General features: G+C 32.7%; 1 protein-coding gene across 1 annotated transcript; it reads right to left on the reverse strand.

Moving 5' to 3' along the window:
* Positions 1-6883: 6883 nt before the first annotated feature.
* On the reverse strand, positions 6884-7415 carry LOC145324692 (uncharacterized). The gene is made up of 2 exons (XM_080167285.1): positions 7361-7415; positions 6884-7306 (listed from the first exon to the last, which is right to left on the reverse strand). Exon 2 carries the CDS (start codon positions 7302-7304, stop codon positions 6960-6962), a length of 345 nt encoding a protein of 114 aa, XP_080023411.1. The 5' UTR covers positions 7305-7306; positions 7361-7415; the 3' UTR covers positions 6884-6959.
* Between the last annotated feature and the right edge of the window lie 9234 nt (positions 7416-16649).

The following is a 16649-nucleotide window of genomic DNA, read 5'->3' on the forward strand; positions in this document are numbered from 1 at the left end:
CTGTAAAAAAAGATGAAATTGTTAACAACAATTAGGTGTACCATTACTAAAGATGTCAACAAATAGCAAAATGTATAGAATAGTTACTTATTTGTTATTCAACGAAAATAACCCTAAAGAATTGCAGAAGACTATCAAAATAATAAATCATAGGTCCAAGAATAGACTAAGTATTATAAATATACATACCCGCAGTCAATTGTACTTATTAATCAACAAGGAAATAAATCTATAATTAGAATGAATATTGTACCTGTTAACAGTTAGAACCTCTAGGACAGACTGAGTGTATTAATCAAAATTTCTCTCTTTTATACCCTTGGCAAAAATAATGTCTTGTTGCAAGTTCCTTCTGAAATATTTTGTACCTACTGACATATGTTTATGGGGGGGGGGGGGGATTATGATTTTGTGACTCCGCCCATTTAATCCATAGGCCCCTTAAATCGTTTCTTAAATTTATAAATATCATGTATTTCATGTCTTACTATATGTTTAGTGGGGGAAGGATTGTGGACAAGAGGATTATGGTTGTGTTACTCCCCCCATTTATACCAATATAATCCATAGGCCCCTTAAATTATTTCTTAAATTTTTAAATATCATGTATTTCATGTCCTACTATATGTTTAGTGGGGGAAGGATTGTGGACAAGGGGATTGTGGTTGTGTGACTCCCCCCATTTATACCAATTTAATCCATAGGCCCCTTAAATTGTTTCCTAAATTCATAAATGTTATGTATTTCATGTCCTACCTTATGTTTAGTGGGGGAAAGATTGTGGACAAGGGGATTATGGTTGTGTGACTCCGCCCATTTATACCAATTTAATCCATAGGCCCCTTAAATCGTTTCCTCAATTTATAAATATCATGTATTTCATGTCTTACTATATGTTTAGTGGGGGAAGGATTGTGGACAAGAGGATTATGGTTGTGTGACTCCGCCCATTTATACCAATTTAATCCAGAGGCCCCTTAAATTATTTCTTAAATTTTTAAATATCATGTATTTCATGTCCTACTATATGTTTAGTGGGGGAAGGATTGTGGACAAGGGGATTGTGGTTGTGTGACTCCCCCCATTTATACCAATTTAATCCATAGGCCCCTTAAATTGTTTCCTAAATTCATAAATGTTATGTATTTCATGTCCTACCTTATGTTTAGTGGGGGAAAGATTGTGGACAAGGGGATTATGGTTGTGTGACTCCGCCCATTTATACCAATTTAATCCATAGGCCCCTTAAATCGTTTCCTCAATTCATAAATGTTATGTATTTCATGTCCTACCTTATGTTTAGTAGGGGAAAGATTGTGGACAAGGGGATTATGGTTGTGTGACTCTGCCCATTTATACCAATTTAATCCATAGGCCCCTTTAATTGTTTCTTAAATTCATAAATGTTATGTATTTCATGTCCTACCTTATGTTTAGTGGGGAAAAGATTGTGGACAAGGGGATTATGGTTGTGTGACTCCGCCCATTTATACCAATTTAATCCTCAGGCCCCTTAAAGGACGCCTGCAAGAAATAACACGCTTTAACTGCTAAAAGACTGCCACAAGAAGACCCAATACCCCAAATTATAAGCCTTCAGCTTCAATAACAAAAAAGTTCTAGGCATTTCAAAATAGCATTTTATGTACAATGGAATTTTTGAAAGATTTCCAATGCTCATAAAAGAAAAAACAATATTAAATTACGTTGCCTAGACATAAAATTATAACCTTATCTTTGTCAGAAACTTAGATTGCCTGTAACTGATTACATTTTTACAATAAAAACACAACATTTCATAGTCAAAATCTATGAAAAAAATTCGATTTAAATTGCATTTTTAAACGAAAATCATAGCGGAAACAAAGGGGTAAACTAATACAAGCTTAGCTGTGATTGGTTGTTAAGCTGATTCAGCCTTCTGATTGGCTACAGTACATTCGGTACAACGCAAGTAAAACTTAATTTTTTTAAATGATTTTGACTATAAAAATGGGTATTTTTATTTTAAAAATATAATTAGTTACTGGAAACCTAAATTTATGACAAAAATAAGCTTATAATTTTGTTTCTAGGCCATGTAGTTTAATATTAAAGTTTTCAACATGAGCATTGTAATTCTTTCAAAATTTCCATTGTACATAAAATGTCATTTTAAAATGCCTAGAACTTTTTTGTTATAGAAGCTGAAGGCTTCAAATTTGGGGTATTTGGTCTACTTGTGGCAGTCTTTCAGCAGTTAAAGCGTGGTATTTCTTGCAGGCTTCCTTTAAATCGTTTCTTTAATTTATAAATGTCATGTATATCATGTCCTACCATATGTTTAGTGGGAGAAGGGTTGTGGACAAGGGGATTATGGTTGTGTGACTCCGCCCATTTATACCAATTTAATCCATAGGCCTTTGTTTTTTTAAAAATTTTTTTCTTTTTTTAAGTTACCTAAAACTGTCATATAGATACAGATTTTGATTATTGACAATAATATTTGCCTATTTTACAAATTTACACACTTTTGATACACCCTGTGCATGTTTTTTTTTTAAATTGTGAGTTTTGCCCCTTTTTGGGGGGAAGGAGTCGTTTTAGGGCCATAGACTATTTCTTCATTTTTGTAATACTTTTCAAGACACATCATTTGTTATTCATACGTTAACCACCTTTGGCGAACCGTTTTGCCATTTTTCACCACCAAAGGCAGATTTTGTGATGCTTTTTGCTGTACTCAAGGTTTTAATGAGCATTTTTAGTAAGAAAGTGTTGATTTTTCAAAATCACTTTTAAGTACTTTTATTTAGGTAGTTTAATTTACTAAATTTCATGTGAAGTAAAATTTTTTGTGCATCTAACCGATTTTTGTCACAATGAATTTAGTAAATCAAACTACCTAAATAAAAGTACTTCAGAGTGATTTTAACAAATCAACGCCTTCTTACCATAATGCCCATTAAAACCTCTGGAATGGCAAAAAACGTCAAAAAATCTGCCTTTGGCGGTGAAAACAAGGTGGTTAATGTAAAAATAACAAATGATGTGCCTTAAAAGTTATACAAAAATAAAGAAATAGTCTATGGCCCTAAAACGACTCCTTCCCCCCTAAAAGGGGCAAAAATCATCATTTTTAAAAACATGCACAGGGTGTCCCAAAAGTGTGTGAATTTGTAAAATAGGCAAATATTATTGTCTTAAGTAAAAATCTATATCTATATAACAGTTTTAGGTAACTTAAAAATAGAAAAAAATTTAAAAAACAAAGGCCTATGGAGTAAATTGGTATAAATGGGCGGAGTCACACAGCCATAAAATACAAAAATTGGACCATAGTTCAATATATAAGTTTTCTTCATGGGCATGCACTTTTAACATTTAGCTCACCATCACCACTGGAACTTTTCAGGGCGCATCATTTGTTATTAATGCATCAATGACCTCAGGCGAACCGTTTTGCTGTTATCCAACGCCAAAGGCGGAATTTTCGACGTTTTTTGATGTTTGAGTCTGGACAACAACATAGCGTCAAACTAGAATCTTTAAATTGTATAGCTACGTTTGAAACTGCATAACTTAAAAATAGAAAAAAAATTTTAAAAGAAAAATTCCCATTTTTTTTGAAAATACAGGGTGTCCAAAAAAAAAAAAAAATGTATCTGGTCAGAAAACACTATGGCCTAACATACTAAGATACTTTGTAGACTAATTTGAAAAAAATAATCAATTTGGACCAATTTTTAGCTCTACAGACGCAAAAATCTATTTTTCAGGGTGTTTCAAAAATTTCTCAGGTGTCCAAATATGGAGTGAACTTGCCAAAACACTTCATATGTATTCTAAAATAGATGATATCCACTCTAAAGGCGAGAAATGGGCAAAATTCGTTTCCTGACAGTGTCAAAAGTTTAAAAAACGTGTTTTGACATTTTTGATGGGATACCCTGTAATTCATGATTTTTGTGATTTTAAAGACAATTTCTATGCTGTACCCATCTGGGTGATTAATTTGATATATAAAACATGTCTGTAAGTTGGAAATTAATGTTTAAATTTTAAACTTGAAAATCACGAAAAAATCCCTTTTTTCATTGTGAAAACACCACAGTGAGAAAATGCCCAAAAAATCAGACTTAAAATGGATTAAAAAGGTTAAAAATCACCCAGCCTTTAGTTTTATGACCAATTAAAGGGGACAGGAAGTTTTTATCAAAATCTGAGATCTCATGCAGAAAAATGTTTTTTTCCGTAAATAATGAGCCAAGAATCAAATAGCTTTGACCTTAAAGGAAGCCTGCAAGAAATACCACGCTTTAACTGCTAAAAGACTGCCACAAGTAGACCAAATACCCCAAATTTGAAGCCTTCAGCTTCTATAACAAAAAAGTTCTAGGCATTTTAAAATGACATTTTATGTACAATGAAAATTTTGAAAGAATTGCAATGCTCATGTTGAAAACTTTGAAATTAAAGTACGTGGCCTAGAAACAAAATTATAAGCTTATTTTTGTCATAAATTTAGGTTTCCAGTAACTAATGATATTTTTACAATAAAAATACCCATTTTTATAGTCAAAATCATTAAAAAAAATTAAGTTTTACTTGCGTTGTACGAGTGTACTGTAGCCAATCAGAAGGCTGAATCAGCTTAACCTTTAACGGTCGGGGCGGGAAGGGGGGGGCGTTGAACGCCCCCCCATCCGGTTTTTTCTATCTCATTTTCTGTGTGTGAAAGATAAAGAGCCCAAACTGCGTGACTTTTTAAGTTTGGGTATGACACATAACCAAGAGTTGGAATTTTTTGAATATCTCCATCCTGGCGGGCACAGGATGCCAGCAATACTGGCAGGGTCATCCAGGTAAAGAGCAAAAATATTTTTTTGACTTAAAAAAAGCATTTTATCTTACCAAAATACTAAAATATCCTCTAGTAGTACATCCTCATATTAAATACAGGTGTTCAAGTCAATTTATGGTTCCAGGTATGATCCTGCAGGTCCTGATCCTCCAGGTCTCTAGAAATCTTTAAATGGCTGCTGTGGCCGCAATTTTTGACTTAGAGACTTCAAATTTTAAACTTAAGCTTTTCTCTCATGTCTACATAACGTATTAAAATTTCATAAAGATCCGCCGCCGTTTTCCTGCCGACCGCTGACTGTGGCGGCTGGAAGCTGCCAAGTACAGCTGCAGCCGCTGAAATTTATATTTTGATATTTGAAATATAAAATTTACATAAAGATTAACATTTTCTGCAAAAAAATTTTAATTCTAGCTTCAAAAATAAAAAAATTACAGCCGTTTGAAATTTTTAAGTAAAAAAGGACCTAAAAACAAAGGTTGTTAAATAAAAGGGTGAAGGAAGCGAAAATTAACCTTGACTTACTTAAGGTCGGAAATTCATCATAACACAGGGGACTTACACAAAAAATTTTAGCCCTCTAGCTGTAATAGGAACTGAGATAACATGGGGGGGCGTTGAACGCCCCTTCCCCCCTCCCCGACTGATTAAGGTGCGGCAAGGGGCCCGACTGTTAAGGGTTAACAACCAATCACAGCTGAGCTTATATTAGTTTGCCCTTTGTTTCTGCTATGATTTTCATTTAAAAACGCAATTTAAATAGATTTTTTTTCATAGATTTTGACTATGAAATGTGGTGTTTTTATTGTAAAAATGTAATCAGTTACTGGCAATCTAAATTTCTGACAAAGATAAGGTTATAATTTTGTGTCTAGGCGACCTAATTTAATATTGTTTATTATTTTATGAGCATTGGAATTCTTTCAAAAATTTCATTGTACATAAAATGCTATTTTGAAATGCCTAGAACTTTTTTGTTATTGAAACTGAAGGCTTTAGATTTGGGGTATTGGGTCTACTTGTGGCAGTCTTTCAGCATTTAAAGCGTGGTATTTCTTGCAGGCGTCCTTTAAGGATTAATATTCCCTTGTTAAAAGCAAAGCTTTTTTATAATTAGGGTTGGTCCATCCGTACGTTTATAACGGATAGCTTTATTCGTTAATTTAGGCATGTTAGAATTGTCCTAATGATTTCAAACTTTGCATGGTGATTTGTGTAGTAGTTAGGTAGGATTTAGAGAGCGTAGCTACTCTATAATCGTTACCAGAATGTACGTATGTACATTTGAAACATGTTGAATTTTACTTTTTTAACAACAAATTTGTATATGATAAAATTATCTGATTGATTTGATTTTTGGAATACTGATTCCTAGGACAACAAAGTACAATAGTAAAAAAGTACAAAGTACATAGGCCTCTTAAATCGTTTCTTAAATTTATAAATGTCATGCATTTCATGTCCTACCATATGTTTAGTGGGGGAAGGATTGTGGACAAGGGGATTATGATTGTTTGACTCTGCCAATTTTACCAATTTAATTTATAGGCCCCTTAAAGTGTTTCTTCAACTTTTAAATGTGTGATATTTCATGTTCTACCTTATGTTTAGGGGGAGGGGGATTATGGACAAGGGGATTATGATTATGTGACTCCGCCCATTTATACCAATTTAATCAATAGGCCCCTAAAAGCATTTCTGTAATTTATAAATGTCAGGAATCTCATGTGCTACCATATTATTAGTGAGGGAGGGGAGATTATGGACAAGAGAATTATGGTTTTGTGACTCCGCTTATTTTTACCAATTTAATCCAACTTAATCATGTCCTACCATATGTTTAGTGGGGGAAGGATTGTGGGCAAGGGGATTATGGTTGTTTGATTCCGCCAATTTTACCAATTTAATCCATAATTCCAGTGTTTCTTCAATTTATAAATGTCTGGAATTTCATGTTCTACCTTATGTTTAGAGGGGAGGGGGATTATAACTTGGGATTAAAACACCTAAACAGATAATTTTAATAAAAGAAAAAAAAAATAATATTTAATACATGTATTTCAAATATATAGTTTTTTTAAATATATATAATAGTTATTTTAAGATAATAGTTATTTTAAATATATATAATGTTAATATTATTTTCAGAAAATATAACCAGCAGCAGCTTCAAAATCAGCTGATCTCTTCCCTCTACAAAATCTCCTGGGACATCCTGGGCTGCAGGGTCGGCGACGACAGCGTGGAGGTATGGCATCAGGTTCAGAAACAGCTGATCTCTTACCTCTACAAAATCTCCTGGGACATCCTGGGCTGCAGGGTCGGCGACGACAGCGTGGAGGTATGGCATCGGCTTCGGCATCAGCTGATCTCTTACCTCTACATAATCTCCTGGGACATCCTGGGCTGCAGGGTCGGCGACGACAGCGTGGAGGTACCGCATCGGCTTCAGCCTCAGCATAGGCGTCAGCTTCAGCAAAGGCTTCAGCCTCAGCATAGGCTTCAGCATCAGCATAGGCTTGTGCCAGGAGAACACTTCCAAACGCTACCAAAAACAATGTGTACTTCATCCCTGTAAAAAAAGATGAAATTGTTAACAACAATTAGGTGTACCATTACTAAAGATGTCAACAAATAGCAAAATGTATAGAATAGTTACTTATTTGTTATTCAACGAAAATAACCCTAAAGAATTGCAGAAGACTATCAAAATAATAAATCATAGGTCCAAGAATAGACGAAGTATTATAAATATACATACCCGCAGTCAATTGTACTTATTAATCAACAAGGAAATAAATCTATAATTAGAATGAATATTGTACCTGTTAACAGTTAGAACCTCTAGGACAGACTGAGTGTATTAATCAAAATTTCTCTCTTTTATACCCTTGGCAAAAATAATGTCTTGTTGCAAGTTCCTTCTGAAATATTTTGTACCTACTGACATATGTTTATGGGGGGGGGGGGATTATGATTTTGTGACTCCGCCCATTTAATCCATAGGCCCCTTAAATCGTTTCTTAAATTTATAAATATCATGTATTTCATGTCTTACTATATGTTTAGTGGGGGAAGGATTGTGGACAAGAGGATTATGGTTGTGTGACTCCGCCCATTTATACCAATTTAATCCAGAGGCCCCTTAAATTATTTCTTAAATTTTTAAATATCATGTATTTCATGTCCTACTATATGTTTAGTGGGGGAAGGATTGTGGACAAGGGGATTGTGGTTGTGTGACTCCCCCCATTTATACCAATTTAATCCATAGGCCCCTTAAATTGTTTCCTAAATTCATAAATGTTATGTATTTCATGTCCTACCTTATGTTTAGTGGGGGAAAGATTGTGGACAAGGGGATTATGGTTGTGTGACTCCGCCCATTTATACCAATTTAATCCATAGGCCCCTTAAATCGTTTCCTCAATTCATAAATGTTATGTATTTCATGTCCTACCTTATGTTTAGTAGGGGAAAGATTGTGGACAAGGGGATTATGGTTGTGTGACTCCGCCCATTTATACCAATTTAATCCATAGGCCCCTTTAATTGTTTCTTAAATTCATAAATGTTATGTATTTCATGTCCTACCTTATGTTTAGTGGGGAAAAGATTGTGGACAAGGGGATTATGGTTGTGTGACTCCGCCCATTTATACCAATTTAATCCTCAGGCCCCTTAAAGGACGCCTGCAAGAAATAACACGCTTTAACTGCTAAAAGACTGCCACAAGAAGACCAAATACCCCAAATTATAAGCCTTCAGCTTCAATAACAAAAAAGTTCTAGGCATTTCAAAATAGCATTTTATGTACAATGGAATTTTTGAAAGATTTCCAATGCTCATAAAAGAAAAAACAATATTAAATTACGTTGCCTAGACATAAAATTATAACCTTATCTTTGTCAGAAACTTAGATTGCCTGTAACTGATTACATTTTTACAATAAAAACACAACATTTCATAGTCAAAATCTATGAAAAAAATTTGATTTAAATTGCATTTTTAAACGAAAATCATAGCGGAAACAAAGGGGTAAACTAATACAAGCTTAGCTGTGATTGGTTGTTAAGCTGATTCAGCCTTCTGATTGGCTACAGTACATTCCGTACAACGCAAGTAAAACTTAATTTTTTAAAATGATTTTGACTATAAAAATGGGTATTTTTATTGTAAAAATATAATTAGTTACTGGAAACCTAAATTTATGACAAAAATAAGCTTATAATTTTGTTTCTAGGCCATGTAGTTTAATTTTAAAGTTTTCAACATGAGCATTGTAATTCTTTCAAAATTTCCATTGTACATAAAATGTCATTTTAAAATGCCTAGAACTTTTTTGTTATAGAAGCTGAAGGCTTCAAATTTGGGGTATTTGGTCTACTTGTGGCAGTCTTTCAGCAGTTAAAGCGTGGTATTTCTCGCAGGCTTCCTTTAAATCGTTTCTTAAATTTTTAAATATCATGTATTTCATGTCCTACCTTATGTTTAGTGGGGGAAAGATTGTGGACAAGGGGATTATGGTTGTGTGACTCCGCCCATTTATACCAATTTAATCCATAGGCCCCTTAAATTGTTTCCTAAATTCATAAATGTAATGTATTTCATGTCCTACCTTATGTTTAGTGGGGGAAGGATTGTGGACAAGGGGATTGTGGTTGTGTGACTCCCCCCATTTATACCAATTTAATCCATAGGCCCCTTAAATTGTTTCCTAAATTCATAAATGTTATGTATTTCATGTCCTACCTTATGTTTAGTGGGGGAAAGATTGTGGACAAGGGGATTATGGTTGTGTGACTCCGCCCATTTATACCAATTTAATCCATAGGCCCCTTAAATCGTTTCCTCAATTCATAAATGTTATGTATTTCATGTCCTACCTTATGTTTAGTAGGGGAAAGATTGTGGACAAGGGGATTATGGTTGTGTGACTCCGCCCATTTATACCAATTTAATCCATAGGCCCCTTTAATTGTTTCTTAAATTCATAAATGTTATGTATTTCATGTCCTACCTTATGTTTAGTGGGAAAAAGATTGTGGACAAGGGGATTATGGTTGTGTGACTCCGCCCATTTATACCAATTTAATCCATAGGCCCCTTAAATCGTTTCTTAAATTCATAAATGTTATGTATTTCATGTCCTACCTTATGTTTAGTGGGAAAAAGATTGTGGACAAGGGGATTATGGTTGTGTGACTCCGCCCATTTATACCAATTTAATCCATAGGACTTGGTTTTTTTTTTAATTTTTTTTCTATTTTAAGGTTACCTAAAACTGTCATATAGATACAGATTTTGATTATTGACAATAATATTTGCCTATTTTACAAATTTACACACTTTTTGGACACCCTGTGCATGTTTTTTTTTTTTTTTAATGGTGATTTTTGCCCCTTTTTTTGGGGAAGGAGTCGTTTTAGGGCCATAGACTATTTCTTCATTTTTGTAATACTTTTCAAGGCACATAATTTGTTATATATACATTAAAGACAATTTTAAAGACAATTTCTATGCTGTACCCATCTAGGTGATTAATTTGATATATAAAACATGTCTGTAAGTTGAAAATTAATGTTTAAATTTTAAACTTGAAAATCACGAAAAAATGCCTTTTTTTCATTGTGAAAACACCACAGTGAGAAAATGCGCAAAAAATGAAGGGGACTGGAAGTTTTTATCAAAATCTGAGAGCTCATGCAGAAAAATTTTTTTTCCGTAAATAATGAGCCAAGAATCAAATAGCTTTGACCTTAAGGATTAATATTCCCTTGTTAAAAGCGAAGCTTTTCTATAATTAGGGTTGGTCCAACCGGACTTTTATAACGGATAGCTTTTTTTTGTTAATTTAGGCATGTTAGAATTGTCCTATTGATTTCAAACTTTGCATTGTGATTCGTGTAGTAGTTAGGTACGATTTAGAAAGCGTAGCTACTCTATAATTGTTACCAGAATGTACGTATGTCCATTTTAAACATGTTGAATTTTACTTTTTTAACAACAAATTTGTATATGATAAAATTATCCGATTGATTTGATTTTTGGAATACTGATTACTAGGACAACAAAGTACAATGTTTTAAGCAAAGCATCTCTATAATCAAGTCCTAAAAACGTAAATATGTTCTTAAACATTATCCTGTATTTAAACAGTTTTTGAACAAATTTAATTAAAATTTTGATTCGCCATTTATACATTTATGTTCTGATTTTTTAGTTCTGACTCACTACAATATAAATATTCGTTTGTCCTTCCGTTTCAGAGCTTCGCTTTTATGGATGTTGGTCATCCTTGTTTTTATTAGATGTTTGTATCCTTATGCACGAATTAAGTACATTTATGTATGCACATTTTTTTTGACAACTCCATCTCACAATTTTTTTGCATTCTTACAATTGTTACTATGTTAATCTATATATTATTACTTTGATTTTGCACAAGATTTTTATGTTTTCTGATAAAGGGATGTTAGAAGCTGGCTAAAACAACGATTCTCCACTTCGACCCTCTTTACCAAATACCTCCTCTACTACTGGATTGACGAACTGACCAATAAATGAGGTTTATATTAGCATGCTAAATTGACAACAAATTTACCTCTAAATATCTATGCATTGCATATCCATATCCATTGCTATGTTGCCAATTTATAATCACATTCTCTAATTCGTAGGTATGAAAACTTTTTGGACTCTGAATCTTGTACAAATTTTGTATCCATAATTGTAATCTACAGAGGGGTGATTTTAATAAGCACAAGTGAATTTGCTTATCCCTTTAGATCCCTGCTTCATCCCGATAATCAGTAAAGCATTGTCTTGCATTGAGGCAGGGTTTAAGCTATTTATGCTATATGTGAATATACTAGATCTTAAAAAGGATTAAGGTTTCAGAAACTTTATTTTTAACTGTATTTTAAACATTTAATTAACCAATCTTCATTCTTTATACATTATAATGTAAGTAAGGAAAATCATTAAAATTGAAATACAATACTTTTGAATAAATCAGAGAGGGTAGGGACTAGATAAACTAATAGGTAGATAAACTACTCCACAATCATTTTTCTTCTAATTATTTATAAGTAACCAAATTTAAGAAAATTTTCTTTTATTGTCTAATCCATACATCCTTGTACACAACAGACATAATTAAAATATCAATTAACCCTTTATTATTACACATGACTAGCCCAGGGTGAGACAGTCGACTTTATTTGGCGGCTAACCCCAGCTTAGGATTATTGAAAATTATTTCTAAAAATCAGATAAATATTATGATGATATAAAAAATTGGGATCATGTTACTTGTAGATGCAGCGCTTATCACATGTTACTTGTAGATACAGCAAACTCATACATGTTACTTGTAGATGCAGCAATATCCCCCCTCCATTCCCTATAGAGATACTAATATGATTATAAATAGAAAAAATAAAGATTAATTCGTTAGCTAAACATTTATTAGTAATGGTTTTGAATATATGCAAAAATATTATTAAATAATTACACATGATATTGAATAGCAATCTGGTTGCACAAATTGTAAAATGGATTATCATTATAGCGATCCCTCCACATGTATTCATCCAAATAACTTTGTAAGAAGGTTCTGGTTTAATTTGTTTTAAGATGAAGGAAGTTGTTTGGGGTTTTGAAGTTCTTTAGAAATGACTAAAAAGCTTATTTTCAATAAAAATATAACTAACATTGTCTGCCTATCTCCTTTTTTTTATCTCCCTTTAACATGTTACTTGTAGGTGCAGCAAAGTTAAACATGTTACTTGTAAGTGCAGCGCTGCATCTACAAGTAACATGATCCAAAAATTGTTGTCAATGTTTTCAATTTTGTGCCGTAACTAAAGGGAAATGGATAAGAAGAATTGTTTGTCAGAACCCTGTCCCTGGCAATGATAAACTTGCCACCCCTTCTAAATCTGACTCAACTGGATTCCTCATCCCAAGTTTGAAAGCGATAGGAAAATTCTAACAATAACGAATAACGATAATAGCTATTTGTTTCGGAAGGACAGATGACGTTTCTTACTTACGGTTATCGGTTTAACATACAGCAGCAATAAGCTCATTTTGATACTGTGAATTTTTTACGGTTGTGATTTTGGCTGATATATGTTTAAATCTATAAGTTAACTTTGCTTTGAAAGTGTAGCGCGTCTGCTGCTGCCGAGTCCTGATTACCCTTTTTCTTGATTAAAATATTTAATTAAGATGTACTTATTTTTTAGTTTCCGAAAGTGTACCTAGCTTCCGTGTCCTATCTCAATATTACTATTAGCTAAAAAAAGCTTCAAACTTCAAAAAAAAAATCAAAATTTGAAAATTAAAATTTTGAATGTATAATGTATAAATCGTTTATACATTAAATCGCTTTTCCCTTTGACCAGAGTAGCTTAAAATAGCTGTTGCAATAATTGGGTTATCTGCTGTACAACTTTGGAAATTAGGGAAGAAATAGGCAATCCATTTTCAGCACATCTTAATGGGGTGCTGCCACTTTTACCACTAGCAAAAGTACAGCCACTGTGTTTTTGGCAAATATTGGGTGAGTTTTTGTCAATTTCGTTTTTAGCTGTATTTTTGGCAATATTTTTTATCCACTGTCAAAATTACACCTTTCCGCTGTCATAAACACAGTTTTACTGTCAAGTTCACACCCATGAAATTCAAGTATGCTGTCAAATTCACAGTTTTGATGACAAAAATACACCTACTTTTAAATTAATATTAATTATAAAAAACTTATAACTATTAATAATAGTTAATTAAATCAATCTACTAATTGTTTAGAACAAAGCCATGTTTAAATGAAAGATTAAATAGGTGAACAACAGGATCTATAATACTTGAAAAATTTCTTTTAAAAGTTTAGTAGAAATATTGTCAGGTCCATAACTTAGTTCAGGTTTTAGTTTATTGAGAGTAGAAAAAATTATTTGAGGGGTGATTTTTTGAAAGACAAAATTTTCATTGACTGGAAACCCAAGGTAGTCATTAAAATCATTTTTGCATAATGGAATTTCATCTGCTAGACTGTGACCAACATTAATAAAAAAAATGTTAAAACCTTCACAAATATCTTCAAAGTTTTCATTAGATCTGTTATCATCAGTAAAAAGATTTGGGATAAAATGCGTTTTTTTATTCTTGTTTGATTAATTGTAGACCAAGTTATTTTCATGTTAGACAAAAATTCATTGAATTTAGAAAAAAAGTACTCTATTTTGGCTCTCCTAACTGCAGATTTATAAATATTATTTGCAATGACAAATTTTCTATTGCTATCAACGGTTTTATCCTTAAATTTTTGTCTTAATAACATTTCTTTTTTTCTTTGTTAGGTTTAGTAAAGCTGGTGACATCCAGGGATTTTGGGGGTTTTCATTGATAACATTAGAAAAGTTTTCAAACGCACTCTCTGGATTACTTGAAATTAATTCTATATCATCATCAAAGCCCTATAATAACAGATAAGTTTAAATTAATTTTATAAGTTATACTACTTAACAGGGGCGTCCAAGCTTTTTATTTTAAGGGGGGGGTAATTCGGTTTTGGGCAAAGCGCGCCGCAAATTGTTTTTACCCCCTCCAAAATTTTTACCCCGGGGGTAAAATTTGCTTGGGGGGGGGTAATTACTAGGGTGGGTTCATATCGGAATTAGACAAAACGGGGATATGCAACAGATAAAATTAACCTTATAAACATTTCTGACCGAATAAGAATTTTAAAAAATTGAGTTTTAGAACATGACCACTTAAAAATATAATTCATTACTTATTAGTATGCAAAGACGACATTCAACAATTTTTTTGAATCAGAACTATGGCTTCATGGTGCTCCCTGGAAAGGCCTTGAGAAGCTGAATCAGGAACTTTTGTCCGTTTCAAAATATCTCGTTCCTAGCCTTAGAAATCACCAAAAAACAAAAAAAAATTAAGGTTTATTGAGAATTGTCCAATTTGTAGTGGTTTTTTAGATTTTCTCAGGCTAAGAACGAGATTTTTTGAAACGGACAAAAGTTCCTGACTCAGCTCCTCAAGGCATTTCCAGGGAGCACCATGAAGCCATAGTTCTGATTCAATAAATTTTTGACTCCCATTTACAAATAGCTATACAATTGAATGTCTGGTCGTCAGCGGTTTTAAGATTTTAAATGATCCAGAGGTGTATTATATCTATATAAATTGAGTGCAGATCCCCGCTTTGGCCTCAGAAAAAAAATTTCCAAAATCGACCCACCCTAGTAATTACCCCCCCTGAAATCTGTTGGCAGGGGTAAAATTTGTTTACCCCCCCCAAAATTTACCCCCGGGGTAAAATTTTTGGGGGGGGTAATTTAAATTTTATCAAAAATTTAGTATGAAAAATGCGCGCGCAGAGCGCAAAAATTTTTTTGGTTAGAGATTTTCTATTTTGGGGGGGGGGTATTTTTCCCGCCAAAATTGTTTGGGGGGGGTAAATACCCCCTCCTAAATGGTTGGGGCCAGGGTAGGGGTAAATTTTAAATGGGGGGGGGGTAAAATGAAAAAAATTTTGGGGGTGCCTACGGCACCCCCAAATTTGTTTGGGCGGGTAATCGCCCCATTACCCCCCCCCCTTGGACGCCTATGCTACTTAACCCCAAAATAGTAAACTTGTTTAATCTTTAAATTTAGATTCTATTTAATTCTTTTTTACATATTTTGGTTTTGTATCAGATTTAACACCAACATGTTTAGGCAGTTAGCTGTCGATATATGGATAAATAAGTAGGTATAGATTTAATAGATGTACAGCATGACCCTCAAAAAAGTATTTTTAAGCATCTGCAGCCCTTATTTCTCAATGAATTATAAAAAAATGCATATGTCCTTGTTCTCCATAGTATTCCACATAAGTAGATATAAAAATATTTTTTTTACCTCCATTAACACCGGAGATTTTTAGAGCTAAAGTTTTGAAAAAGTGACTGAGGAAAAAGTAACTTTTAACATGAAACGACTTTTTTAGCAAAATTAAGGTAGAAATCCCATTATTTTTGTTACTAGCAGAAACTTTATACAAAAATGAAATAAAAAATTTAGTTTTTGAGTAAAAAGCATTTTTTTACACATATTTTTTGAGTCTTTTTAGTTAATTGATATTTTGAAAAACTTACTTATTAGGCAAAATTTTTCAAGATTAAAAAACCAAATAAATCTTTATGAATATAGCAGGAAAATTGTTTTTGTTTCACAATCCTAACTTCAATAACAAAAAAGTTATGAAGAAAATAAAATTAAAACATAATGATTTTTTTGTCTAAAAAGCTTAATTAACCCCCTATTAAATTATTGAGATGTCAGAAAAGTAGGCGGAGCAACTGTCATAATTAATCCTTTTCTCAAATAAGGGTTAATAAATAACCTAAAAATTGCAAATAACCAATTCATTCAGTGGTATTTTTTGCCATTAAAAATTTATATTTTTTGGTGGAATAAAAAAGAAATAATTAGTTAACTTGTTTTTCTTTGTGTCTCATTATTCAGTTGCCATAAAAACATAATATAACCATCCAAAAAATAAGAGAAACAAAAAAAAATTCTTTTTCTCAGTCACTTTTTCAAAACTTTAGCTCTAAAAATCTCCGGTGTTAATGGAGGTAAAAAAAATATTTTTATATCTACTTATGTGGAATACTATGGAGAACAAGGACATATGCATTTTTTTATAATTCATTGAGAAATAAGGGCTGCAGATGCTTAAAAATACTTTTTTGAGGGTCATGCTGTATATTTGTCAATATGTAGGTGTATAATTGAC

The sequence above is a fragment of the Acartia tonsa genome, chromosome 7 (assembly GCF_053477335.1).
Source record: "Acartia tonsa isolate MP-2025a chromosome 7, ASM5347733v1, whole genome shotgun sequence".
Taxonomy (NCBI): Eukaryota; Metazoa; Arthropoda; class Copepoda; order Calanoida; family Acartiidae; genus Acartia; species Acartia tonsa.

Excerpts from the sequence above, each read along its gene's own strand:
- LOC145324692 (XM_080167285.1), bottom strand. The coding sequence starts at position 7,304 with ATGCTGAGGCTGAAGCCGATGCGGTACCTCCACGCTGTCGTCGCCGAC.